We start from the raw sequence: 27,352 nt of genomic DNA on the forward strand, positions 1-27,352 counted from the left end.
TTCAACCAATCAAAACCAGGCAGGAAACAGCAAATCCTGTTTTGTTTGCTTGGAATAAACACTTTGCTGATTAATTTATTATCTAAATAGGAAACAAACAAACACAAAAACACAGTGATACTTACTTACAGCTAAGCTTTTATGCATAGAAAATACTCTGTTTTTCAAATATGACACTTAGCTACCTCATAGCCTGTAGTTGTTAAAACCAGCTACGTCATGTTAACATGACAGCAATGCATGTTAATAATATTATTATGAAGGATGCATTGCTGTAATTTCTAACAGTGCAATGTATAACCTAAGCAAGGGATGTTTTGACTCATGTGGTGGAAATGTGCGTTTGTCTTGCAGAAAGATCACTGGCTGTTCTCGAGTCTGAACTTTTAAATTATGTAACAGTGTTTCCATCGCTTTGCAGCAGCCTGTTGAGGCTGAGTTAGCGGCAAACGCGAGCAAAGAGACAAATCTGAGAGGAAGAGAACATTTAAACAGAACTGTAAACAAGAGGGGTGTAACCCTGCGCGATGGCTTGTTGTTGGCGGGGAGCAAAGGCGGAGAGATGACCATGAGGAGAGAGAGAGAGAGAGAGAGAGAGTGGTGAGTTTGGAGGGGAGCCTGGGACTGCCCATGGTGGATGGGCGGAGCAGTAAGCATGCGCTGAGCTGGCAGACTCTGGGCTGGTCCTGACGGGCTGGCTGGGCTCCGGGCGGCTGTCTGTGCGCGTCAGACGGTCGTGGGGGAGACTTCCATCAGCACTCAGCGTCTCCCCGAGTGCGGAGAGGAAAAAAAAAAAAAAAAAAAAAAGGCAGAAGAGACACGGGGACAGCTGCGCGAAAACAAAACAAACAGCCCTACCTCGGCATCTGGAAAAGCACCGAAGAAGATAGAGACGATCCTCTCCCTCTACCCCACATCCCGTAGCCAACCCGCCCTATCTATCCTACCCACCACTTCGTGCCCTCCCACCCCCCTTGGAGAAGCAAGACCACCCATAGGAACCCCCCGACTTGACCAGCGTTGCCATTAAGCGATGCGCTTTGAATTTAGGAAGAAATCACCTATGCGCTTTTGATGCTCAACACAACCAGTGGTCTTCGTTTTTCCTCAGCGGGAACAGTTCAGGCTACGGATCTGGGTGTTTGCACTTTCTTGACGGGTTTCCAGTGTCGGGATAACATGCAAAATATCACCCCACGACAACAGATAAGGCTGTCATCCTCTAGATAAGCCTATATTTAAACAACCAGCTGTCACATACGCTGCGTTTAAGCTTATGTTTGATTTTCAATGCTTAGAAATAATCCTGACAATGGTCTGCCAACGGACCGCCTCTCCAGACACCTAGTTTTATTTTTCCAAGACGTGACAGCTGTTTATTTCGTTTTTGACGAAGAAAAAGCGACAAACTGACGAACAGTGTCTTGACACCGACGCCGTTAGAGCCACAGGACTTTGCGTGCGAAGTTTGCACCGGAGAGACTGGGACCAAGCCGGAGATATCTCGACCATATCCACGGCATTTTCGCTGCAAGGTAAGCCAGAAGCAACCCTATCTTAGACGTCAGTTCAGTGTATTGTGCCCGCTGTCTTGCGTGTCCACGTTGCTGTGGGTGCGCTCCTGCATAGTGAGAAAATTTGCGCGAGTTCAAACAGGGCAGTGACCTATTTTCAGAGGCTCTCCAGCGGTGCGCCGAAATCCTGCAGCCAGGACTCCCCGCACTGTCATGGCCAAGGCCGGTGGAGGCGAGCGTGCCATCACCGGCGTTTGTGGTATTCGCCCAGAAACCGTGTCAGTGCCCGTTTCGACATGAGAGCGACCTTTTCCGCGTGTCTGCATCCGTGCTTAATCCAGCATCCCTCTCCACAACCCCGAGAGACATTTTTAGAGCAGTGTCACAGTGTCGCCCTATATAGAGGCGTGCATCACAGATCAGCCAGCTGTTGTGCAAGACGGAGCTCCGTGATAGAGCTCTCTGATGTTTGCCACCACATCTGATAGCGAGTTCAACGTCTACAGGCTTGTGACTGGGACGCCAACCCGTGATGTTTTGTGTTGGTAAATAAAGAAGATGAGGAAATTGTAACCTCTACGTCCACTTGAATCGTCTTCATTTTTAAAATTTCACATATTTTCCCCACTTAAACTTTTCATCTCACAGCAACTGGGTGCTACATGTGCTGTGATTTTCTAACTTAGTTGAGGCCAAGCATGTAGCACAGGGGGCAAGGATGAACCCTGGCAGAGAGGCCTAGATAAAGCGCTATTTTCCTCCAATTAAGCAATTCCACTGTCCCCAAGCCTAATTGTGTGCACACTGGGAATGGCTTGAGATGGACCTTCTGCTCATTGGCTGCCTCCCATGGGCCCATTGTTCCAGAAGATGCCAGGGGAGAGAGCCGAGCTCTGCCCTGCCAAGGCAGACCTAACAAGGCCTGCGCTGGAGGGTAATAAGGCCTGATCATTAAAGCGCATTAGGCCACAAGCAGGAGGAGGCACACTCAGGGGCTGGGGTCAGAGTGGAGTGACTATATATTTCCAAGGTGACTGTGAGGTATTCTATGAACAATATAATGCGCTGGTGCATGAGAAAAACTGTCACACAGGCTGGAGAGAGGTCTGGCCATGGGCCCACTGGACCTCTCTCAAAGAATGTGGAGAAGGAGCAAAAGAGGCCGTGGAGGCTTTCTGCACAGGGAGAACTTTGACTCCCTTTGCTCCCTCCCTCTCCGAGGCCCCTGATATTTAATCCATAAACCTTCCCCGAACTGTGAGCACAGGTGCTCCTCACATCCACAGCCTGCTGGCTGCATTGTTTATCCAATCAGCTGATGATCAGTTCAGCCGGCGGTCAACCATAACATCTATCCGGGAGAAAGACTGTGGTCAGACGGAAAGGCATTTATCACCATCGTTCTCCAGGCGACGCCTCTCTCACACAACATTTAGTCACTGCAGAGAAAAGTCTCTCATCTCCACCATAAAGCCAGATGTCCACTGAGCTCCAGCTGTGCATCTTGGTGGTGGCATTCCACGCTCGGAGGATGTGCGTGTGTGTGTGCGTGCATGTGCTGGCTGCTTTAGATTTTCTTCCTTATTTTTCCCTTAATACATGCTTGGCCATATGTAGGGAACTGGACTTCTGCTGGGAGCAACAGCTTGCACAGAGTGTTGGCCAGAGTTATAGCTTTGACACCCTCTGGCTGCTGTAGTTAGTTCCTCAGAGGTAACGTGCTATTAAAGCTGTCCACCATGCCAGTCTCTAAAATCAGATCAGGGGTGTGGTATTCACCCCCCTCCTCAATTTTCCATGTGTCTTGAGATTGCACCGCAACTGTGACATCATTCATTTTTTGGTCCAAACTGAGAGGGAACAGCAGCTGTTTTATGGTGGAAAAGGTGGAACTTAAAGGCATTTTCCTGCGTCAGCATTACCACAAGGTTTGCGGTAGAGGGATGGTGGGAACCCAGGGTGCACTTGTACTTAAAACCTTAAATGAGGGCCAATAAAAGTGTACCACATTGAATTGATTGTTACATTGTGCTCTGTGTTTCCTCAAAAGAAATTCTCATCTGCAAAAACAAGTTTTGTTTTTCACAGTTTAGTGTAAAACCACAACAAAATGTTTGCTGCTTGGGGGAAAAAAAAAAAAAAAAAAACTCTGTGGAGGGCAAGGATTGCTACCAGTAAGTGGGTGGGATGTAAGTTGCACAAACCTGCCTGGTAAAGCCAAATTGAGTGTTCGAATTAATATCACAGTGGGGCTCCATAGCTGCTTGGGATTACAGGCGAGCTGAAAGGCAACTCAGCAGCAGGGGAGGGAGGATTACAGTGGTCAGTGAATGAGGCAGCATGCAGTGAAAACAAGGCACCTGATACGCACTCGCGTTTATCTTCCCAGGGATAAGAGCTGCAGTACTTGAGATTTCCCATGACACAGCCATCCTTTCCGGGGTTGCATTTGTAGAGAGTTGACGCTAATCAGATGAGCAGCCTTGTGTTTCGTGCATTAGGATGCAAACGCTGTAATAGAAATGTCACGTCTTGAACATGCTCAGTGGGGTTGCACATTCAAGCTTTGTTACGAGTGATTGAGGAGATGCGACTTTACTGGAGCCAGGTGGAGAGATGATGCTCCTGTTTTTTGGATAAATTCACAGGAAAACTGTGCCTATTTAAAGATAGGTCATAGTGAATGATTTTCCTGTTATCAATTAATCAAATTAATGCCATAATACCAAGACAAGGAATTATTCAATTGCTTACCACTGATTGTACATAAAGGGTGGACATAACCACTGTGGCATCACCCACTGGTTAATACAGTCCTCTCTTTTAGCCTCAAGCTGAACATTTTGACCCGGAGGCTACTTTCACATATTATATGCAGTCTGTGGTGGCATTCAACCAAAAATCTCAGATGAATCAGAGTTGATTCAATATCTGAACTCAGATTAAAATTGAAGATAACAGTAAATGACTTCCAGACACTTAGATCTGTTATTCTTAATCATTGCCATGTGCCAGCTGAATGACACAGTCATATTTTGGAGTGCTACAGAGTGATGTGTCCTCATGGGGTGATGGTCAGATACTTGGACCCATACATTAATAGTAGACAAAGTGGATACAGTGCTTGACTCATGCTAGTTTGCAAACTGAAAAAGACCAGTGCATACCGCTTTGCTCCCAGGCTGGCTGGGGCTCACGCACCGTGCATTTTTCTTCAGTTAAACTGTAACCACTAATCACCTCATGGCCTCACTGCTTCCTCCTGAAGCAGACCATTCCTGGGTCCTCAGGGTGGGTTAACCCCCCCCACACACACACAAACCCCAAGGGGATATATGGTCTACCCTTTTTAAAATCACCTGTGTGGGACATCCCAAATGAGTGCTGGGATTTGGCTCTTTCTGTGACGATCTGCCATTGTGAAGTTTAGGGTCAGTTCCTCTGCTGCAAGTCTGCAGGCCTACATTTCCAAAATAAACACAGACAACTCAGTGCTTCACTCCAACCACCCCGCCCTACCTCTTCCCATTCTCTTTAATGCGCCTTCTGCACTCCCTGCTCAGTATTTCTATCATGAGAGAATTTCAGTTCGCAAAGACTTTCAGACGATACACAGACCATGTCTGGGGCAGGGCACTCTTGGTGAGGAAAGATAGAGAAAGAAAGCTAAAACATAGAGAATTTAAAGGAAGTATCTTGTTTTCTTTCTTTCTTTCTTCTTTTCTTTTTTTCTTTTTTTACATTTTTGATTAGTATCCAGAATAGTTACTTATTAACTTGTAAATGAAAGTAAAAATATATCTAGTTTGACCCTTTAAGGTATCAGGGAGCTCAGTTCAGGGAGTTGTGAGTTGTACAGTAATACATCCAAAAATATACCCAAAGCATTGTGGTTTAAGTGGAGACACAGCTGGTTTATATTATTATTTACTCGCTCGGTCAACACCCTGGATTCCCTCGTATACGCTCCACGGCACTACAGCAGTTCAGTATGACTGAGGTATGTATGCGTGCGTTTGCTTGTTTGAAGAGAAAAGAAAGGGAGGAGCTGCATAAAAGCAGCTCTGCTTGTGAGTATGGCTGAGGAGTATCAAACTGGGGAGGGAGAAATGGTGAGTTTTTTTTTTTTTTTTTTTTTTAAGAGAAGGGGGTGAGGGAGAGAGACGGGTGAGGCATTTCTGAGATTCACATAAGGCTCTCAAGTCTGGGCCTGGCTCTCTGTCTGGGCATATCCAATCCTGTCAGCTAGCTTCCAGACTTTGCCCCCTTCACCCTCCCTCCTACCACCCTCTTCCTCTCCATCCCTAATTCCCCGGGACTCCATCTCCTCCTCGTTTTCAACTCGGCTTCTGTTCCCTCTCTCCCCTCGTCCTTCCCTCACGTTTTTGTCTCCCACTTTCCATGAGCCCCCAGCTTCATGTACATTATATAAGACATTCCTCATCTTATACATGCAGTAAAAAAGAGAGGGAGAGGGGGAGAAAAAAAAGTTTGGCCTCTAAGTGTTTGTACCTTTTCTGTGGTGTTGTGGAGATGTTGCCAGCACTAATTTAATTCATATGTACCGTGGTTGTGTTTTTTTTCTCCTTCTTACCAGGGAGCCTTATGTCATTTGGGAATGTTTTAGGTTTGAGGCTGCTTTTTTGAGACTTACTCTGACCTCAGATGCTTCTGTGAAATAGGCTCATTGTTTTTATTTGGGTGCTAAAAGTGAACTGGTTTCAGTGGCCATCTTAACTATTGACAGTTGCTATCTGAAAGCTGCGTCCTTGCTCTTTGTTTGCTTGTGTCTCCAAAAAATTGGTGCTGCCAGTCATAGTTGGCTTAGCCAATCCTTATCTGAGTCTAAATTGTTGGTATTGATTCTGATTGTATAAGAGCATGGATTTCACCCCGACCTTCACCACTAACTGAGATTCTCTCTCAGGCTCGTTCCTTCCAAGGCTGCCGATGAGCAGTTTGATTTCATTCGTCCACAGCACATTTATTAGTTCTCGCTGTTCAGCTTGCTTCGCCAAACGAGAGAAGGAATCAGCTCCAGATCTTTCTGACGTTCGGCTCCAACTGATTGCACGACTTGGACGTGTCAACAAATTTAAATCAAGAGTTTAGTGCTGTTCCATTTTACAGCATTATGCTCAACTCTGTCTGTCGCCATCTCAGTCACCCTCCATCTGTCCCTTTGCATCTGTCTCTCTGCTCGCTTTTTCTGCTTCCCTCTCTTGGATGGAGCTGCAAAAAAAAGATGAAAGCTGCAGGGTGGAGCCTGTCACCAGTTGAGCTAGGACACAGACATACAGAGAGAGAGAGAGAGAGAGAGAAAAGAGAGGGGTGGGAGACAAAGGTAGAAAAAGAGAGGGGAGAGAAAAGACTGTCATATTGACCTTGTCATATTGCCAGCCATGGTGGGAGGAGACGTGGGGCGGAGGGTTACTCAGAGAAAACAGGCGCTCCATGTGAGGAGGGAGAACACAGGGCTGCCATTAAGTTGGCAGAGCCTCACAAGGAAAAGACAACACAAGCTTTGTGCCTACATGTATATGTGTGATCACTGGAGAGGGAGGAAGAAGGGCTAAAATGGAGGTATAGCAGACGGTATGGGGGTTGGGGGGGGTACACCCAGATTTAAAGAAGCAGCAGCTCCATGACAGTCCTGCTGCTGCCCATAACACAAAAACACACATCACGTCACTTAGTCTGCTAATTGCTCTCTGCTGTTGTGCATTTCTCCCTCTTCCTGTTTTCCTCCCCTTTCATTACACTTTGGCTTGGGAAGCTAAGCCCCTGTGCTCTCCCTCCTCTTAGTACATAAACACACTCATGCATATAGACTCACTTGCTAACAAAAGCATAGTAATGGAGACACTCCCAGAGCACATCTGGCCCTGTGGCTCACCTTCTCTGTTGTTGCCATTCAGTACAGTTGGTGCACAGGTGTCACCCAGCCCGCTGGAGAGAAAGGGACTGGGGTGAAGGAGTTGAAAAGTTAACAGCACAGCAGACATAAGCCTCAGCAATACCATGCTGCAAAAAAGCAAGCACCCACCAACCCATGCCTTGCCCCTGAGCCTCCAGGAGGCCGTGTTGCATAAAGTTGTTGTTGGAATCGTATTACCACGGCTATTGAATAAGAAGACCTACTTCTCAGGGATTTCACTGTTGAGTTGCAAGCAAATGAAAGTGGCTGAAGTCAGTGTGTAAACGAGAAAGGGGTTTGTTTCTTATGCATGCGGTGCTATAATATTCCCGTCCAGGAAATGACTGTGAGACAGACGCACCCCTCCCAAAAGCTGGAGCGGTACCACAGTGCTCTGAACTGGTCTGAACTCCAGAACACACAGCTAGCGTGCAGCTCACTTGTGCATATGTCCTTACACAAGAGCTGGACAGTCAGTATTTGTATGTGTGCTTGCACTGCGTTGACGGATGCAGTGCTTCGCACCCTGACCCTTGAAGTTGTCACCAGATCAATAGACCACAGGGACAGAGCGACTGGTGATGAAAGTAGTTCAGTTTTGCTTCTGATTGTGCCACAGTTTCTATAAGTATCAACCCTAATAAACTGCCCTCGGCCTCTTTTGAACTTTGTAGGAGAGGAGGGAGGGGGGAGGACAACAAAAGAGGGGTTTCTCTGACTTTCCCATGCCTTCCTACCCAGTAGCTTAAAACTGATTCTGGGATGTTACCAGTGAGAAAATAACTTGTCCTGTTGAGTTCAGCTGAAGACAATTTATGCAGTCAGAGATGTTTTGAAAGGAGTTTAAAGCCATGGTTGTAATTCAAGTATATACTTTCATACATCCTCAAATTTTAGTGTACACACCTGTTGGTTTTGAGCTGAAGTCATTTCTCTTTAGGCTTAAATCCTGATCTGGGTTTTAGGGAGTGGTCACCAGTAGTGTGTGTGTGTGTGTGTGTGTGTGTGTGTGTGTGTGTGTGTGTGTGTGTGTGTGTGTGTGTGTGTGTGTGTGTGTGTGTGTGTGTGTGTGTGTGTGTGTGTTTGCTGAGAGAACCTGGTAATTTAAAGATTTAGGCAGGTGCCAGTGCTTTGCATTCCTATCCTGACCTTGTGCTCGTATCTGCTGCCTTTAGGGGAAGTCTGCCTCTGCACAACTGGTAAAGCAGGGCTGGATGCACGTGCTCAAACAACCATTTTTTTTTTCATTCACAAGTTTAAATCTTTTTAGTACTTTAGAACTTGAAGTGCTATAATCTGACTTTCTTGCCCCTAACTTTGTGCATTTTGCCTGATAAGTTTCAGCCTTTTAGTGGACCACTAAAAGGCTGACACCGCTGTATACACATAGTACTAACATGTCATCTGCACAGCCCCACCAAGGAAATACAGAGTTAAGGAGGTTTACTTTAGAAAAATGCAGACGACATTCCCTCGTTCATTTAATTTCATATTGCACGTCTAGCTGTTAGAATAATGCTAGTGTTTGTGTGAATCAGCTGGAATGACAGCATCTAGTGTGGGAGTAGCAAAGAACCATCACTTCCGAAATACAGACCCTGTCCAGTAAATCCCAGCAAAACAGGCACAGCTGGTTAGTGGGCTGATGTGAGGATAGGAGCGGAGGGGTGGGTGAGTGGGGTGTTCTAGTGTTGTTTGATCAGTTAAATTCATTAAGTTCCTCCAGTAGTTGTAAGACTTGTAGTGTACTTAAAAGAAGATACTCCCCAACATAGCCGACCTCATGCAAGCAAAACATTACCCAAACTTTAGCTTTGCAAACCATAGCTGTTCACTTTTTGTTTTTTGTTTTTTTGTTCTATCACCCGGCACTCACACAGTCTCAGACTGTTTTACTCTCCCTCATTGGCTTCATTCCTCCTTTTCTTTCCTCTCCTGTTGCTTTCCTACTGAGTGGGGTGTGGTGACGCCCCTGCTTGGCTGGTGCTCCAACTCCAGACCCTGTGATTGCGCGCAGGAGTCAGAGGATTGCATCACTGCCTGTGGGGAGCGGCCACAGGAATGGACCAGGGTAGGGTGGGTGTGGGGGGGGTGCAACAGAAAAGAGCGAGATAAAGAGTCGTGAGAGAAGTCAACAAATGAGAGGGAAAAGAAGAGGAGAAAGCGATGGCAGACACTGGGTATATAGCTGTAGAAAGTGAAGAGGCAGTCAAGAGCGAATGGAGATGAGGCATGTTTTGTTTATGTGGAAGTATGAAAGAGCAAAGGTGAGAGATGTGGAGTGAGGTTTGGAGGGAAGGCATTCAGTAGACTGCAGAAGGGAGAGAGGCTCAACAGAGTTAGTGGGAGGTCAAAGTAAGCCTGGGTGGGGATGTCAATCAGATATCCTGAGACAATCTTCTCTTCTCTTCTCTTCTCTTCTCTTCTCTTCTCTTCTCTTCTCTTCTCTTCTCTTCTCTTCTCTTCTCTTCTCTTCTCTTCTCTTCTCTTCTCTTCTCTTCTCTTCTCTTCTCTTCTCTTCTCGTGGATGGCAGTAGGGCCTCATGCTGAGTTCACTGGTTCCTGCTGCCCCATTGGTGCACCACCCGATGCTGAATGTTGTGAAATGCCCCGCATTATTGTAAGATTACTCACTGCTGTTCAAAGCCTACAGTACTGTTGTGTGAAGTGCCTTAAGCATTATTGTTGGATGGGTTCACAGCTTAAACATTCATCAAACAGAGTCATTGTCCTCGGGGGGGTGGGGGTGGGGGGGGGGGGGGTTAGCTCTTTACCACTGATTGCTGTCCTGATACTATAATATGGATTAAAACTGTTAATTAAAACCTTATGTGGCCCGTCCGATTGTGAATGGGAGTAGGTGGGAGAAAAACAATCCAGTGACTCAAAACACATGTTGCTACACGTGGGCTCTCAGTCATGTACAGTTCATGTCATGCAGCAGCTCATAAATCGACTAAGGCTGGGTAGGAAGGTTTCCTAGCCTTGCGCCAATATGCAGCCACTGTCTCCTGCTTTACCTGTCTCTTCTCTTTATTTTTTCCATCTAAATAGTTCAAATGATATCACACATGTTATTACAAAACCCATTAGACATCAATACAGGTCTAACTGGCAAATTACAACATTTCTATATAATTTTTAACCGTCCGCTATTCTCTTTCCATCCATTCATCCACTCCCACCACTCCTCACCTAACCAAGACCGCCATAATCCCTGGTTTGCCAGGCCATAAGGCTTACCGACACAATGTGAAATCTCAGTCAGGCGGCTTTTTATAGATCATTCGAGGCCTAATCTCACTATATGGCAGACTAAGTGGAGTTGCTGCTCTGTTGTCAGGTCTGTCTCGATGCTGTTACTGTTGGATGCACAGCCTAGTGGAGTGTGTTGATTCAAATTAAAAATACTCAGCACAACATTGCACAACAATGATCCCTCTAATGTGCTCCTTTTTTCCCTCTATGCTGGAATTTTAGCCCGAATAAGCCAGCTGAAATGTATTTGACCAACACTAATCAGACTATGAATGGAAACCATAAAGCTTCTGTAATCCTGCAGATTCTATATATGTTCATATTATTATACAGTTGCAGTCCACATCCTGTAGGTTTAAAATGCATCTTTTAGTCCATAATGTGATACTACTACAAATACCTGAAAATACTGCATATGCTGGTGCTTCACCAGAATCAGAATTAACCTAACCCCGTGTATGTATTTGGACTGTGGGAGGGAGCCCACACGGAGATGGGGATAACCTCCAAACTCCACACAGAACAGCTCCACCTCAGATGCGAACCAGGACCTTCTCTTCCTGTGAGGTGGCAGCGCTAACCACTGCACGACCGATATTTTTCATTATTATATATTCTGAAAGATATTTTCTAAATGGCTACTTTCAGCTGCTCCCTTATTTGCAAGGGGTCGCCACAGTGGGGAGCTCTGCATGTGTGGTTTTTGGCTGCTTTGTACGTCGGATGCCTTTCCTGATCCAGCTTCAGTTGCAGTGCTGGTTGTATGGTATAACATTTCTTTTTTTTATATCAATCACAACTTTGTGTGCCACATCTGGGCTTTTTAAACTCATTATTTATTTGAAGAGAATTGGCTTATATAAAAACACGATCCACTGCTGCATAGTGAACTTTTAAATCAAGTTTACACTTCAGCGATTAAATAAAATAAGCAAAAAAAAAAAAATAAGAAAATGCGCCCATTAACAAAACGTTTTGCATCATAACAAAGTCAACTACGCACCGATGCCGCTTTAAGCGTGTGCTCGTCCATTCTCTTGCAGCAGTCCCCCCTTTGACAACAAACCACAAGTGCGACCCGCCCTCCTCGTTCAGTGCCTCCCTCCCTCCTGGCACCTTCCCTCCCTCCCTGCCTTCTGCCTGGAATTCCTGAGTGTCTGAAAGCTCTGGCTGAAGGCCATCAGTAGCTCACTGAGAAGCTTCCTGTTGCACTCTCTCCCTCCTTCACTCCATCTATCCCTTCCTTTTCTCTTTCTTTCCCTTGCTCTTTTCACCTCTGCTCTGTTTCATCTCGGGCCTCTTTCCTCCTCTCTTGCTTTACATCTTCTATTTGTGGATGATATATGTCTAATGTCTTTTAAAACCCTCAAAGAGTAAGTGGCAATTTTGTGCTTATTTCTCCCTGAAGCATGTTAACACATGTGTGCTTTTTTCTCTTTATTCCAGCCACTGTGACTCCAGCAAAAACAGTTTTTCCTCAATAGCCCTTCCCTTGTGGCTCCATGCATGCTGCTATTACATAATCTTGTGTAAGATCCTGTGTGCCTTTTTTGCAGTAAGGTCAAAGACAAGGGGTAGAGGTTTTTAGTAAAAGCATGAAAAACTGGTGAAACCAGTAAAACTTTTTGAACTCTTTATTATACTTTTTTTTTTTAAAGAAAATGTGTAAATACAGGAAAGAAATCGCAATCTTTGTACCATTACAACAAGGATTGGGTGCAGTATTCGATCAGAGAAGATGGAAATTGAACGTAATGAAATAACAAAGCAACAAATGTAAGAGGGGGGCAAAAAAAAGCAAATAATGAAAGAATAAATACAAAGCGAAAGAGGGAACGAGAGGCCCACAGGAGGAGGAGTGGAAACTGAGGTTTCCTGTTTGAGGAGGTGGCTGGCTGAGGACGACAGAAGCAGGAAAAAAAAGTCTCTCGGCTGTGTGTGAGTTTGTGTGTTGAGCGATCCATCAGGGGGTTAAAGGGGTGGGGGGGTGTATGTGGGGGCTGTGGCTTGGGTGTGTATGTGTCAGCAGAGGTGGGGTCACTTGTGATTATTACTTTGAGAAACGTCAGCAATGACACAAGCGTGAGGGAAAGAGTGACCATTTTTGGGTCTGTTTTCTTGTGACTAAAGATTTGAATTATTGCCTGTTAACGCAGCTCACCTGATAGTATGGAAAACACCTGCATCGCATCCTTCTCGGATTAATATCACATTTGATGTGAATCCACACCAATCTGTTTCCTAAGGAAAACTGCAGATGGGAGACATCTTTTAGAGTGCTGCGCTTGCTCGTATAAAAAAGTGCAGGTTTTATTTATTTCCTCTAGGCCTGAGTCACAGATGTTGAACCCAGCTATCAGGGATCAGAGGTCACACCACACCCTCACCTTATTCAGTCACCTTTGACCCTCTCCTTCCCACCTGTTGGATATAAAATCCTGCAGGTCTAAACACGACTGATGCTGCAGCTGTGGGTCTCTACACATAGCATCAGTGCCAAAACACTGAAAACCTAGAAACACATTTACTAAAGAGAGTTATTGACCTTTAGTTCATTAAATGTGTCAGGCAGCCAGTGTGTTTGCTTTCTGATGGCAGAAAGTCCCCACTTAGGAACTTTAATAACTCTATAATTATTCTGTTTAACATATGATTTAACCGTGCAGTGCTATAAAAAGTTTTTGGATTACTGACTAGACAACACTGGCTCAAAATCAAAGTCTAAATGACTCTAATGACATTATATTGGCTTATGTGAACACATACATACACATACAGTAGGACAACTTGTTCAAGTGTTCTCAGATGGGAACATTTTGTAAAGGAGATACTCCACTGCCTAAATTTGAGGTTCCTATTAAATCTTTATCAGAGCAAGATGGTGAGGAGTTTTTACACCCTGTATGCAAATTTCAGTTGTTTACTGACTTTTCAGAATTAAAAAGATTCATAATGGAATACAATTTAAGATAAAATATTAAATAAATCAGTACATACATAATATGCCTGTGTAGATGTTGAACTATGAAATAAAAGTCCTCTGAAAATAAATAAATGATAGACTGTGAAATATACCCTTTTGAAATAGAGTTTGTGCAGTTCGAACAAGCTTGAAAGTCAATATTTGATATGACCACCTTTATTCTTCAGCACAGCCTGAACTCTCTGAGGCAGCTTTCTTCTCATTTCTTTAAGTAGTCTTCAGGAATAGTTCTCCAGGCTTCTTGAAGGACATTCAGAGCTCTTCTTTGGATGTTGGCTGCCTTTTGTTCCATTCTCTGTCACAATGATGCCACACTGCTTCTGTAATGTTGTGGTCAGGGCTCTGGGGAGGCCATTGTGTATGTTTCTTTTTTTTTTAAATCCAGGTATGCAGTTGTATTGCATTGACAGTATGTTTGGGATCACTGTCACCCTGAAAAATTAAGCTGTTGCTATTCAAACACTTTCCAGATGGTGTTACGCGGTGGATCAAAATCTGATGGTACTTTTTTTGCGTTCATATTTCCATCAGTTTTAACAAGATTCCCAACACCACTGACTGAAATGCAACCAGAACCTCAGCCTTTTCTCCCTGTTTTCTCCCTTCCTTAAGAATGGCTTCTTGATAGCCACCCTTCCACCGAGACCATTTCTGATGAGGCATCAGTGCATCTCACAGTTCCTGTGTCAGGTCTTTGCTGGATTTCTTTTCCTATTTCTTCTGTTCTGTTCATTTGGCATAGATAATTTTTTAGGCCTTCTACTTCCTCTTTTGTCCTGGACTTGTCCAGTTTCCTCAAACCTTTTAAAAACACACTGCACACCATACCAAATTTTTGTTTAATGGCTCTTTGGGAATCACCTTGTTGGTGCAAGAATGCTGTTTTATTAATGCCAAACTGTATTATCTTTGGCACTTTTTTTTTGAGTTAACAAATTATGTTTTCATGACAGGCTGCTAGGAGCAAAGTGTCTAAAGTTAGAATTTGAAGTTGTTTCTTTGCTAAGTTGTCATGTATAGACACAACACTGGTTCATCCCTTGATGCCTTTTTATGCTTGAATGATTCTTAGGTCACTACTCTGAAAATGGTGAGGTACAAGGACTGGACTGAAAATAAGCAAGAAAGCAGCCAAAGAGAAGCTTTCAAAGACTATTGCTCAAGATCACTTTAAAAATGACAAGAAGTCTGGAAGCAAAATCTAAAGAAATGAGGGCTGGCTCAAGATTTTTGCACAGTACTGCATAGGTAGTAATTTATTTAGATAGCTTTATTGACTCAAATATATTTTTAAGTACATTCATTTGTACAGTTATTGTCTCATTTATAAATTTCAGGATACATGTAATTTATGTCTTTATAATTATTCAGTTAATTAAAGTTATTATTTACATATTTATTTTAAATTTAATACTCGCTTAAATGGTATTCCTTACATTAATAACATCAGCCATTAGAAGCTATCGTTCCCACCATGCTTTTTTGCTCTCTTTGTTTTCCGCGTGTGTGTGTGTGTGTGTGTGTGTGTGTGTGTGTGTGTGTGTGTGTGTGTGTGTGTGTGTGTGTGTGTGTGTGTGTGTGTGTGTGTGTGTAAGAGAGCGGGGAGAAAAAAGAGAGCAAAGAGCCCCGGGGAGAATTGGCTTGCCTCCTACAGACCACCTCCCAGGGTCACAGCAGGAGGGAGATTAAGTTACAGCCAAGCTCGGAGTGGGTTGCACAAAATGTGTACACACACACATTCCCTCACTCTGTGAAACCCACACTGTGAAAACAAATTATTACACAATGCAATTTTTTAAACTGTAACATAATCATCTTATACTGCACAATTATGATGTTTTCTGATGCTTTTTTTTTTTTTTTTTTGGCTCTCATATCTGCACAATCAAAACCAAGCAGACTGGGCTGAAAGACAACCCCCCCCACCCCCACCCCCCCCACCCCCCTCCCAGATCAGATTAGGGGAAAGATCAGTCGGTCAGAGCAGGGTCAGCAATCATCCATGCGAGCCTAGCTTCAGAGCACCGAGGTGTTGAAACACATAGCCCTCCTCTGACCTGAAGCCCCCTCGCACTATTTCACCCTTTAAGTGCCGCCTTTCTCATACCCTCCCACCCCGACCCAGGTTCACCCTTGGACACACACATACTTTATCAAAGGAAGGTCAGCAGTGTAAGACTCAGGTGGGAAAGGGTTATACTTGGGAATAGGTGACGAGGGTTGTTAAAGAGGACATGCACAAACCTCCCTTTGAGGACTCTTCCTCCTCCACTTCCTCCTCACCCTCGTATATCCTCGCTGTGGCCCCCTCGGTCATCCCTCTGCTCCGCTCTCTCTCCCGTTCAGCTGCTGTAGTCAGTGTTTACTCTGTTAGAGCGAGAGGAGAAGGCCCAGAGAGGGACAATGCCTCCTTTCAGAGACACTGTTGACCCCACGGCTGAGCGAGGAAGTCTGCATGGGGGCCAGCCAACACCCCTTCCCCAAACTTCACAACCATCCGCCACTAGGGTTTATACAAACGCTCGCATATCACAGAGACATGCACACACAGAGCACCATACTCTTTCCACCTCTGTATCATTCTTTCTGTTAGGTACCCTTTTTCTGTCTCATTTCTCCCACGAGCTCCCGTCTCAGTGACTGAGCATAGAGTCAAGATCCCGTAAATCCTCTCCAAGATCCACACACTGTGAGCCACTTCCCAGCCAGACTTTACTGTTTCTCCATTAAGAAAGAATCATGAGTGTAAGCTGAGGTGAAATCCAGCACATTCATCAGGAGGTGTACTCGTCAGCACCAGGGATCTTGAGGTAAATTGATGAATGAGTAGTAAAGTGTATATGTGTGTGTGTGTGTCGGGGGGTGATTTGACTCCCTGCTGGCTGGACTTTTGCTACATGTCCCCACATTTCCTGTCTGTCGCAGCTGTGCTGTGTTTTTAAAAAAGGCACATCTGGGCTCACATCAGTGAGGTGTGGACCGCTCCTAGGCATTGTAGTTATTGTGCAGCCTTCTGCAATTAGGAAGTCCAAGAAATTTTTAAGTGAATCTTGTTTTAAATATTTGTCACCTTGGTTAGTTTGTTTGTTCTGATAAGTGAGGAGAACAGTTGATAAAAATCACCTTTCACTCACAGCAATAAACAAAATGGGGTGATCTGCATGTAGCCCCCAGCTTCACTCCTGAGGCTACATGCAGATCACCCCAGTGAAAAAAAAGCCATTGGAGCTGTAAGTAACCAAATGACACACCTGCAGACACTGGTCAGTGAATCTTTTTTAGCAGCTTGCCGCTCATTGAATTATCCTTTTTTTCCTCATTCAGCTTGAAGAAATCAAAGCTGCAGGTCAGCAGAAACCTGAATACGAATAAAATAAAATGCATACATCCTAAGGTTTTACACTTGGAGCGCTTTATTTATTTGGAATTTAAAAGGGCAAAAAGATTCATCACTAAACTAAATCTTGGAGGCTCTTTCAGGAGAATCCTGGCATTTTCTCAACATGCAGCAGGACGAATGATACAAACAATGCTCTTTGTTATGCATGGAAACAACACTTTACTTGGCTGGCTGTTGTCTGAGTGGGCCGGGGGTTGATGCCGAGGTGTGCTTAAGAAATTGGAAAAAATAAACTGCATAGTCCACGTTGTGTGTGTGTGTGTGTGTGTGTGTGTGTGTGTGTGTGTGTGTGTGTGTGTGTGTGTGTGTGTGTGTGTGTGTGTGTGTTCTGAAAAAGTTGGAACATTGTCTAAAATATCAATAAAAACAGAATGCAATGATTTGGAAATCTCCCAAACCCACATTTTGTTCACAATACAACACAGAAAACATCAAATGCTTAAACTGAGAAAATGGACCATTGTAAGAAAAGGCTGGGACAGGGCCATGTTTGCCACTGTGTAGCATGCCCTCTTCTTTTAAGATCAGTCCATAAACACCTGGGAACTGAGGAGACCAGCTGCTGGACATTTGGGAGAGGAATGTTGTCCCTGATATAGGATTCTAGCTGCTGGGTCTGCTTTGTCATATTTTTAATTTCAAATGTTTTCAACTGGTGAAAGGTCTGGACTGCTGGCAGACCGGTTCAGCTCCCGGACTCTTCTACTACAAAGCCAAGCTGTTGTAATAGATGCACTTTAGCATTCTCTTGCTGAAATATACAAGACCTTCCCTAAAAAAGGCGTTGTCTGGATGGGACATATGCTGCTCTAAACCCTGTGCATACCTTTTAGCATTGATGGTGCCTTTCAAGATGTGCAGGCTGTCACTAATGCACCCCCCCCCCCCCCCCCCCCATACCATCAGAGATGCAGGCTTTGGAGATAAAGTCCATGTTTTCTAAGAAGAATTTCAAATTTCAATTCATCTGACCACAGAACACTTCAGTCCAATTTAAATGCACTTTGGTTAAAAGAAGACGGCATGTTGACACATGTTGCTGCCATTGAATGCAAAATGAGCTTCTATTTTAAATTTTTTTTTTTTTTTTTAATGGCACATTTTCTCAGTTCAAACATTTGATATGTTTTGTATTTTCTATTGTGAATGGGTTTATGAGATTTGCAAAATCATTACATTCTGTTTTGTGTAATGGTTTGCTGCTGTTTCACAGTGAGACATGCAATCACATGATATCAGGTCCCAAATAGATTTCTATGCCAGAGTTTTATGGATCCAGAAGTTCCATATCCGTTTCTCACTGCATTTTATAGCATGGATCATAATGCTGATAGATCCCTGCAGTGGATGAGAGCAGGATTTATAGAAAGGTTAAGCTGCTTCCTGGTCTGTGCCTCCGGGTGAGGGCTTTTACTCGTTTAAAGTGGATGACAGGCGATTTTCTGCTACTTTGGCCAAACAATAAAGACCAAAAAAAATCTTTGGCAGCATGTGTGGTAGGAGTTACAGTAAGTTAGTCACAGCCACACAGTACAGAGGAGAAAGGAAGTAGTATTGACTGCAGCAGATGCTCACAGATTCACTCTGAGAGATTTTACATTTTTAAAGTTTATTATCACAGCTAATGACAACAGATTCCACTTGACAGCAATTACCAGTAAAATCCCGCCTTTATTATTAGCAACATTCATTATGTATCAGCATGTAATTTACAATAACCACGTGATTAAAAAAAACTGAATCTCCTTGTTTGGAGGTCTGCACTGGTGAAGCTAGATACTTGTAGCCAATTAAAGACTAACTCACAAAATGTCAGGTCTTTATTGCAATGCCAAAAAAAAAAAAAAAAAAAAAAACACTATGCAGACTTTAACCCGAGAACCTATTACATGTCAAAATCATGTAACAGCTTCACATTTTTCATATATTCATTGTTTGGAGCTATACTTGTACCTATTCTAGACACTGGGCATGAAGCGCTCATTTTAAAGCAGAATGCATGCTTGTGTTTTTAATGTTAAAGCATGCTAAGTTTCCTGCCAGTGCCAGCCTGAGGGAGCCCCCCCAAACATTTGTTCTAAGATGCATCTTTATGTGTGGAAGATGAGTGTCTCTTTATGCATCACAGCTCATCTCACTGATGATGCTGCTCTACAGTGCCTTCTTCTGTTTGCATCAGTACGTGTGTGAATTATCATCCTCTTATCTATGGTTGATTGAGTCTCTACACTCCTCCCAACCCCCTGGCTGTGTGTGCATGCGTGTGTGTGTGTGTGTGTGTGTGTGTGTGTGTGTGTGTGTGTGTGTGTGTGTGTGTGTGTGTGTGTGTGTGTGTGTGCGTGTGTGTGTGAGAGAAAGAGATAGAGCTGGTGGCCATCCCTCTTTGGGATGGCGAACCTGGTGACCTCCCTGCTCCATGCCTCCCAGAAACAAGGGCTTCTCATGTGGCCGCTAGCCAGTCGCGCTGAAAGCCCACCATTCACGACTAACCATGCCTTCCATGAGTGTGTCTCGGTATGTGTGTGAAGGAACGAGGGAACAGATGGATTATTTTTGAAATTACAGTTTGAGCAATTGCTTGTGTGCGTGTTTGAGCAAGCTTTTTTTATGTAAGAATCTGTGTTCATATGGTGCGTGCTTCATAATAGAACAATACAATAAGAGTGTGAAACACTCCATGCAACTGTATAGATGGCGTGGATGTTTGTGTAGAGAAGCAGTGAATTCTAGCACTTCATGTTCAGTGGAGAGCTTGGTCTGTATGACATAGACTGCATATAAATGATAGTCACTGGCGTTTAAGTCTCTTTATTCTGTAGCTGCCCAGTGTTTGTAGACAACTGCATCACTTATACTCAAACTATGACCACAGCAATATGATAGCAACCAAAGCAATTACAAGGAGTTTTTTGCCAACTGGTCGGGGAATACTCATTTTACTCACGACTGGTGGTGGGCAGAAGGTCGTAGACCAGTCTTTCTTAAGCCTACATAGTCACCATGATTGTCACACTTCCAAAATGGCAAATAGTAGTGGTGGGCTGATCGATCCAAATATCGATAATATCGATACCAACATTGGTATTGATATTGATCAATATCAGTGTAATGAGATATCCATACTTTAGCTTCAGATTCTCTCCTGTATGCAGTGCTGCGATTTCATCAACGATGCAAGCTGCTCTGTGCCGCCCCTGTCACAGCACAGAGCAGGCGCGCTTTGCTCCTCTCCTCCCTGCAGTGTTTTGACCTTATACCGTCACGTGACACATAACATATTTTACTTGGGAATAAAATTAATTTGTCGGCGGTCTCAAACTCATGGCCCCACCCCCTACTTCTGGCCCGTCATTTGATGTTAAAAATATAAGACAATTTGGCCCTTTAAGTTACTTTTTTGACATTATGCTTTCCCCTCCAATTAAGTAAGTGAAATGTCAAAAAAGTAACTTAAAGGGCCAAATTGTCTTATATTTTTGACATCAAATCACGAGCCAGAAGTAGGGGGCAGGGCCGGAAGCGTAAACGTTCTATAAAGATGTGGAGTGATAATTTTGTATAGTTTATTTATTTAAGAAAAAAATCCAGAAAATTAGTGAATAAGGGATATTTTTTATTACATTTTTTATTATACTTGCTGAACACTATTTACACTATTTAAGAAAAAAAATCCAGATATCACAATGTATGGGGAAAATTGTTTTGTTACTGTTCTAATGTTTCAGAACAAAAACTTGTATTTTGATAAAGTATTTTCTATTTACCTGTAAACTTTGCCCAATTCTATCCTGTTTTTTAACTAATTAATGATCCAAAGGAAAAAAAAATCACTAAACACTTAAAATTCATGTAAATTCTTCGTAATTATTAAAAAGTATCGGTATCGATATCAGTATTGGTATCGATATCAGTATCGGTGATACTGGCCCTGTATTTACTTGGTATCAGATCGATACCAAATCTTGCAGTATCGCACACCACTAGCAGATAGATTAACTCCAAGTGGTTAGTGGTCACCAGGCTGCAAAACCTCAGTTGTGATTGGCTTGTTTTTGAATCCAGCCTCCAGAGGCTATTTGAAGATCTGCAGTTTTTGGCACATATTAGCTTTATTTTTCAGCTCCAGTTGTGCTTGAGCTAAAGTGATAAAAAAAACCATGGCACAATAAAATGACTAATTAATTTGATTAAAAGAATGTGGCTTAAGTGAAATTCCTCATGTCAGTCTTTTTGTTGAGGAAGTTTTAGGATTTCAACTTATAAATTAACAATGGGCTTCACCTAAGTGTCACCTAAGTGTCTAAGAGTGAGAGTTAGAAGCAGAGTCATGCCCACAGCCTCCAGTCTGGGTCCAGAGGTCAGTATGTTTAGAGGAGAGAAGAGATAAGCACAGTGGCTACAACTGAACTTAAAGACCTTCAGGGTTTGGTCTCAAAGGTCTACGGTGTCTGAAGGTGCACAGGATAGGGGTGATGTGACAGGGTGAAAGAGTGGCTAAGGGGTGGGGTGAAGCCAGACTAGCGGTGGGGGCGACCATCTGGATCGGATTGTAGACATTCCTCAGGATGAGTGTGAGTAAAGGTCAGGATAGAAAAAAAGAAGTGGGGTCACTGAGCCCTCAGTGTGCATGTGCGTGTTTATTTTTCTTTGGCTTACTCAGTGTGTCAGTTTATGATTGTGGTCAGTTTGCTAATGTTCAAGGTGTTTCTTACCCGGTGGGATTGTGGAAAATTAAATATTTTCAACAACATTTACAGAAGTATTGCAGGTGTGTATTAACTCCAAGCTAACTTCTCTTTGTGCAGGAGGGAGGTCTGCACAAAGGTCTGCGATCATGCTGTCCCTGGACGAGCCTCTGGACCTGAAGCTCCCCCGGAGGGCCAACGGGAAAGACAGAGGGGCGCGCTCTCCTCTCCTCTCACCGCTGCACCCCAAACGTGCTCGCCAGCTCCACATGGCAGACGATGGAACAGCAGTCATAGAGCCTGCCTCACCAGCATCTCCACACACAGGTGGGTAACAACAAAACAAGACCAAGACAAGCCACACTTGTGTCTATGTTTGAGAAAAGGGGACATAATAAGACTAGTGTCCCTGTGTTGTGTTTTCGTAGGTGTGCAGGTGGTCCCTCATGATCGAACAGACACCCCCACTCCCCCTGCAGTGGACCTGAGCATGTCTCCATCCTCCCGCCACACTCCCAGTTCTCCAGAAATGACCAATGGAAACTACATCCCCTCAAGTGTGAGTATGACAGAGCTGCACACACGCACACACACACAAACCAATACATGTGTTCAACCTTTGCTTTGACCAGCTTTTAACTACCCTCCAGCAGTTCTGCAGTATTCCTTCACATTCTTGTACTCTTTTCTTCGTTCACCTCCAAGTTGTTGGAAGAATAAACACTGTCTTTCACTGCAGTAGTGAGTGAACACACTTTCCTGTCTACAGCTAGGAGTGAGTCAGCCTGCTAGGGTCAGCAAATCAGGAACAGCATCGGGTTGTGTCACACTCACATAAGAGAATCAGGCTATGGAGAGGGTGGGAGGCCTCTGTGTGTGAGAAAATGACAGAGTGAGGGGGTAGGTCTTATCAAACACCTCTTGTGTCCCCAACAAATACCTTTGTCTGTGCAACTTGGACTCAGTGGCCTGCTGGCATAACGTGTGTGTGTGTGTGTGTGTGTGTGTGTGTGTGTGTGTGTGTGTGTGTGTGTGTGTGTGTGTGTGTGTGTGTGTGTGTGTGTGTATGGATGTTGGTGTGTACATTTATAATCGGATTTAAGACATGCAGACCTCACGCCGCCTAATTCAATTCCCATGCAATTGAATTGAGAGATGCTGGCTGGGGCCATTCAGTCGTCCCCTATTGAGTCTTACACACCCCTCCACCCAGAGCCCACCGCTGCACACTTTACTTATCCCCTGTGGACACAGATGGAAGACTATTTCTCCATCTTACTTTCCCACACAAAAATAAGACATCTCACAAAGTAGCGCACATACTTTTGCACACAGAGGTGCAGCTTGGTGCAGGGAAATGGTGTCATTTCATGAAGTTTGTCACCAGCGCATTCTAACACAGTTGAAGATGATGAGACAGCAACAGGACTGTGATCTGTCTGTACCCCCTTTTCTCTCTCTGTGCTCCCCTTGAAATCTCCTTGTACCTGTGCGGCTCTTTGTAAACTCAACATTTCATCCTCCCTGTACTCTCCTCGAGCTAAGTTACACTCTGTCTGTGTGTGTGTGTGTGTGTGTGTGTGTGTGTGTGTGTGTGTGTGTGTGTGTGTGTGTGTGTGTGTGTGTGTGTGTGTGTGTGTGTGTGTGTGTGTGTGTGTGTGCGAGAAATGGTGCATTAGCTCTTTGAGCCCCAGCTGAGATTCAGCGAATCTTACATCTCTCATGCTGAGCTCAGGGAGGTAGGGAGGTTTTGTAGTGCACAGTGGGAAACTACTAGAGGAAAAGTGGAATGAATTTTTGAAGGAAAGGACATGAATCCACAGTTCAGTACTCCATTGATAAAAAAAAAAGAAAGAAAGAAAAGAGAAATACTTTTATTTGTCAGTCAGTCCATCCATCTGTACCTGTCATCCAGTGGATGGTCTATTTTCAAGTGCAGTGCACTTCACAGCTTTATAGCTGAATCTGGTACAGCTAGTACTACACAAAGTTTTACCCTGATACAATCATGAATATGCATGGTTGCAGTGGGATTCTATTTACACGTATCACACAATTTTGGGGGGTTTTATTATTATTCTGGGATAGGCTTTAATCTTTTTTTTTTAAGAACGTTGAAGTACAGTTTTTGACTCCGTGCAGCAGTTTAATAACCCAGTTGCTGTTTTCCCTCTTTTTTTGTTTGTTTTTACTAGAATTCTCATATCTCACAGGCCTTCCAGTTCTTTGTGCCAATTGGACACGGGACAGGACTTCACCTGCCATCGTCCATGTTCATTGGCCAGACAAGTGACAAGAGAGCTTCTCCTGACCTTTCAGCAGATGAACAACTAGCCTGTCGTTGGAAGAAGGTAAAGCATTTTACGATCCCCTTCCAGGGAAACTTGGATCACGTCAAAATAGCTGTATCATCACAAGTATATTTCAATCAATCAATCAATCCTTTATTAGTCATTGTACGCAATGTACACAATTCTTTTCCCGCTTTCAGTGCCATCTGCTCTTTGACTCCCTGCAAGACCTGGTGGACCATGTTAATGATTTCCATGTCAAACCTGAGAAGGATTCTGGGTACTGCTGCCACTGGGAGGGCTGTGCTCGCAAAGGCAGAGGGTTTAATGCTAGGTGAGTCAAAGCTCTTCTTTTGTACGTAAGGGGGGTGGGGGGGGGGGGGGGGTCCACCAGTAGAATTAAATCATTTTTGTTCTTTTCGTGGGTTGCAGGTACAAAATGCTCATTCACATTCGCACTCACACTAATGAGAAGCCCCATCGCTGTCCCACCTGCAACAAGAGCTTCTCACGCCTGGAGAACCTCAAGATACACAATCGCTCACACACAGGTCAGTGGTCAGAACCCAGTGAGTAATGATAGCTATTTGAGGCAGCGTTTGCTATACAGTTAAACTGTAAAGTAAAATTCTTTATAATGGCTAGCAGGGTGTGACTCCTGTCGCTGCAAAGAGACTTTGGGTTTTATAGAAGTTTAGGGGAAAATGTGCTCGGTGAGCTCAGTAAACATGTTACTTTATGGGTTTGATAGCTTCTTTCAAGTCATGCTGGATACAATATGACATTCATTTGGTAAATGAATGTCAATGTGAGTCAGAAAGCAGGCTAAACCAAGCTATGCTCATTAGCTGACTTGTGACTGGGCCTCATTAGATAATAAGCATGCAGTGTCCCTCAGTTTCACAGTCAGACCTGCCTCACACATGTGACGTCTGGTTCCAGACAAACCAAGATGAGGCTGTGCCATCTTTTGTATACAGTCTATAGTTAAGACCTACATGGGCTTGCATTGAAATGCTTTTGTCTAGTTTTGTGGGGTAGATTTTTAAGATTTTGAATCAGTCTAAACACCTGGATCATCTCTCCCCCTACAGGTGAAAAGCCCTACATTTGTCCGTATGAGGGTTGCAACAAGCGCTACTCCAACTCCAGCGACCGCTTCAAACACACACGCACACACTACGTGGACAAGCCCTACTACTGCAAGATGGTGGGCTGCTTGAAGCGCTACACAGACCCCAGCTCTCTCCGGAAGCACATCAAAGCCCATGGCCACTTTGTGACTCAGGAGCAGGGCTCCTCAGGTGGGGTGGGCTCCCTGCTGAAGGGAGGTCAGAGCGGGGGGCTTGCCAGTGGTGGTGGGAAAGATTCAGAATTGTCCTATGTGAGTGGAGCCCACATTATAATCCCAGGGGCAGCGGCTGCTCTCCTGGGAGGCCATGCTCTGCAGGGCCTCGGTGGGAGCCTTCCCCTGTCCCCTCTCAGTTCTCGGCCCTTGGACCTCAGCACACTGGGTTGCGCCAATTCCCCTCCTGGCAGCTTGGGAGGCACGTCCATCCTCTCCTTCAGCGGCTCTCCACTGGGTCTGACAAAGTCCCATCTGCTCTCCCCTGCGTTCCCCTCCTCGGCCCTGGGCCTGCCAATGGTGCCAGTTCTGGGGGCCACGTCTGAACACGGGGCCCAGAGCCACCAGGCGAAGAAGGGAAAAGGAGAGGAGGTAGAGAATGAGGTGACTGGGGGGGCCTTGAACCTCTCCACAGGAGGGTCTCATGATCCTTTGTCCTGGGTGGTCATCCCTCCAGGCACTGTGGTGCTCAAGCCAGCTGTGGTCAACTGATACACATACACATTTTACTAACACACATTCCAGAAGAGCTCAGGGGTCGGGATGGGAGGGTCAATGCCATAGTGAGGGTATGGGCGGTCAAAGGTGATAGGGATTGGCTTGCACAATCAAATCCAGGCAATGCATTTGGGAAAGAGAAAAAAATAGATAAACTTAATGAATAAAAACAAAGAAAAAGGACAGAGAATCATATCGAATCGGCAATCATCAAAACAATTCAGAACACCACACCTCACAAGAAAAAGTGTACAACAGAAGCCTGTTGCATCGTTGGCAAAAACTAAACTTGGGGCCCAAATGCTCTGTTCAGGAAACTTGTATGGGTATGTATTTTTAAGGCTCCTCTTTTATTTTTTACTCTGTTCATTCCTGTTTGCCGTTTCTATGGACAAGGACCATGAACATGACAGTCTTAGTGCTCTGTGTTCTTACAAAAGTCCTCATTCATTGACAAGTATTTATAAGACTGTACTTTGACAGTGTGCCTCCAGCTTAGCAGTGAGATACACACACATACACACACACACACACACACACACACACACACACACACACACACACACACACACACACACACCATGTATTTAGGCAAATAGGAAGATTCTCAGATCATTTTAAAGTTATGACCTATTTTTCACAGGGTGCTGTGATTAATATGATCCAGACAAGCTTGCCAAACCAAAGCAAGTGAACTCAAATGTATTTGTGCGGGAGGCTTTTTCAGCTCCGAGACAAGTCAATTAAACACAGCATAGCGTCAACTGGCTATAGTATTGAAACCTCAAAACTGCTGCTAACTATTGACAATCTGTCCCCAGCTTGGGGAGGGTGACCAACATAGACCAGCCTAGTCCACCAGAATGTGTACCAGGTATGCAGACTAGGGGCTTTTAAGGCACAGAGCGAACTGAGGACATAACACAGACAAATGGTGTTACATCACCTGGCAATCACCAATCTTTTTTTTTTTTCCAAGTGAGATTTAAGGCACTGGTGTGCCTGACTCCCCCCTCTGGTAGGACATAACACAACATCCTGCTTGCCTTTTACAGAACTAGCACTGTTTTGCTCCTGGATTGTCCAGCTGCTTTCCCGTAATTGAATCAACACGGCCAGTTTGTGTGTGAAAGGGCCACTGTGGCGATAAACACTACTGTCTTGTATTTTTTTTTTTAATTTTTAAGTAACCTGACCCAAAACCAGCTGTGAAAAACAGGTGGTGGTCCAGACTTAAGTCCAACTCGGAGCGGTCAGGTGAAGTTTTGCCACCAAGTTCAACAAGTTTCTACGCTGTGCCAAAAGTACCTGGAAAACTGCAAGCAGGATGTTCACATTGTGCCACAGAGGAGGGAGGGGGTGGGTGGGGGTGTGGGTGGGGTTATGCACTCAGTGCCACATCCAGCTGGACTGACAAGGAAGCCACACTATTACAAACTGCCTCATTTTACTCTGTCCAAA

At 44.4% G+C, this 27,352-nt stretch overlaps 1 protein-coding gene across 4 annotated transcripts; it reads left to right on the plus strand.

Moving 5' to 3' along the window:
- The first annotated feature begins 663 nt into the window (after positions 1–663).
- Positions 664–27,238, plus strand: glis2b (GLIS family zinc finger 2b). 4 transcript variants are annotated; one of them, XM_030736418.1, is made up of 8 exons: positions 664–1,535; positions 21,878–22,084; positions 22,186–22,316; positions 23,953–24,108; positions 24,249–24,382; positions 24,481–24,599; positions 25,143–25,911; positions 26,412–27,238. In XM_030736418.1, the coding sequence occupies exons 2-7, from the start codon at positions 21,907–21,909 to the stop codon at positions 25,883–25,885; spliced, it is 1,461 nt and encodes a 486-aa protein (XP_030592278.1). In that variant the 5' UTR covers positions 664–1,535; positions 21,878–21,906; the 3' UTR covers positions 25,886–25,911; positions 26,412–27,238. The 4 variants fall into 4 exon arrangements, with proteins under 4 accessions (XP_030592278.1, XP_030592277.1, XP_030592279.1 ...); XM_030736417.1 differs by having other exon boundaries at positions 25,143–27,238; XM_030736419.1 differs by having other exon boundaries at positions 23,971–24,108; positions 25,143–27,238.
- The last annotated feature ends 114 nt before the right edge of the window (positions 27,239–27,352 follow it).

The sequence above is a fragment of the Archocentrus centrarchus genome, chromosome 8 (assembly GCF_007364275.1).
Source record: "Archocentrus centrarchus isolate MPI-CPG fArcCen1 chromosome 8, fArcCen1, whole genome shotgun sequence".
NCBI classification, from domain to species: domain Eukaryota; kingdom Metazoa; phylum Chordata; class Actinopteri; order Cichliformes; family Cichlidae; genus Archocentrus; species Archocentrus centrarchus.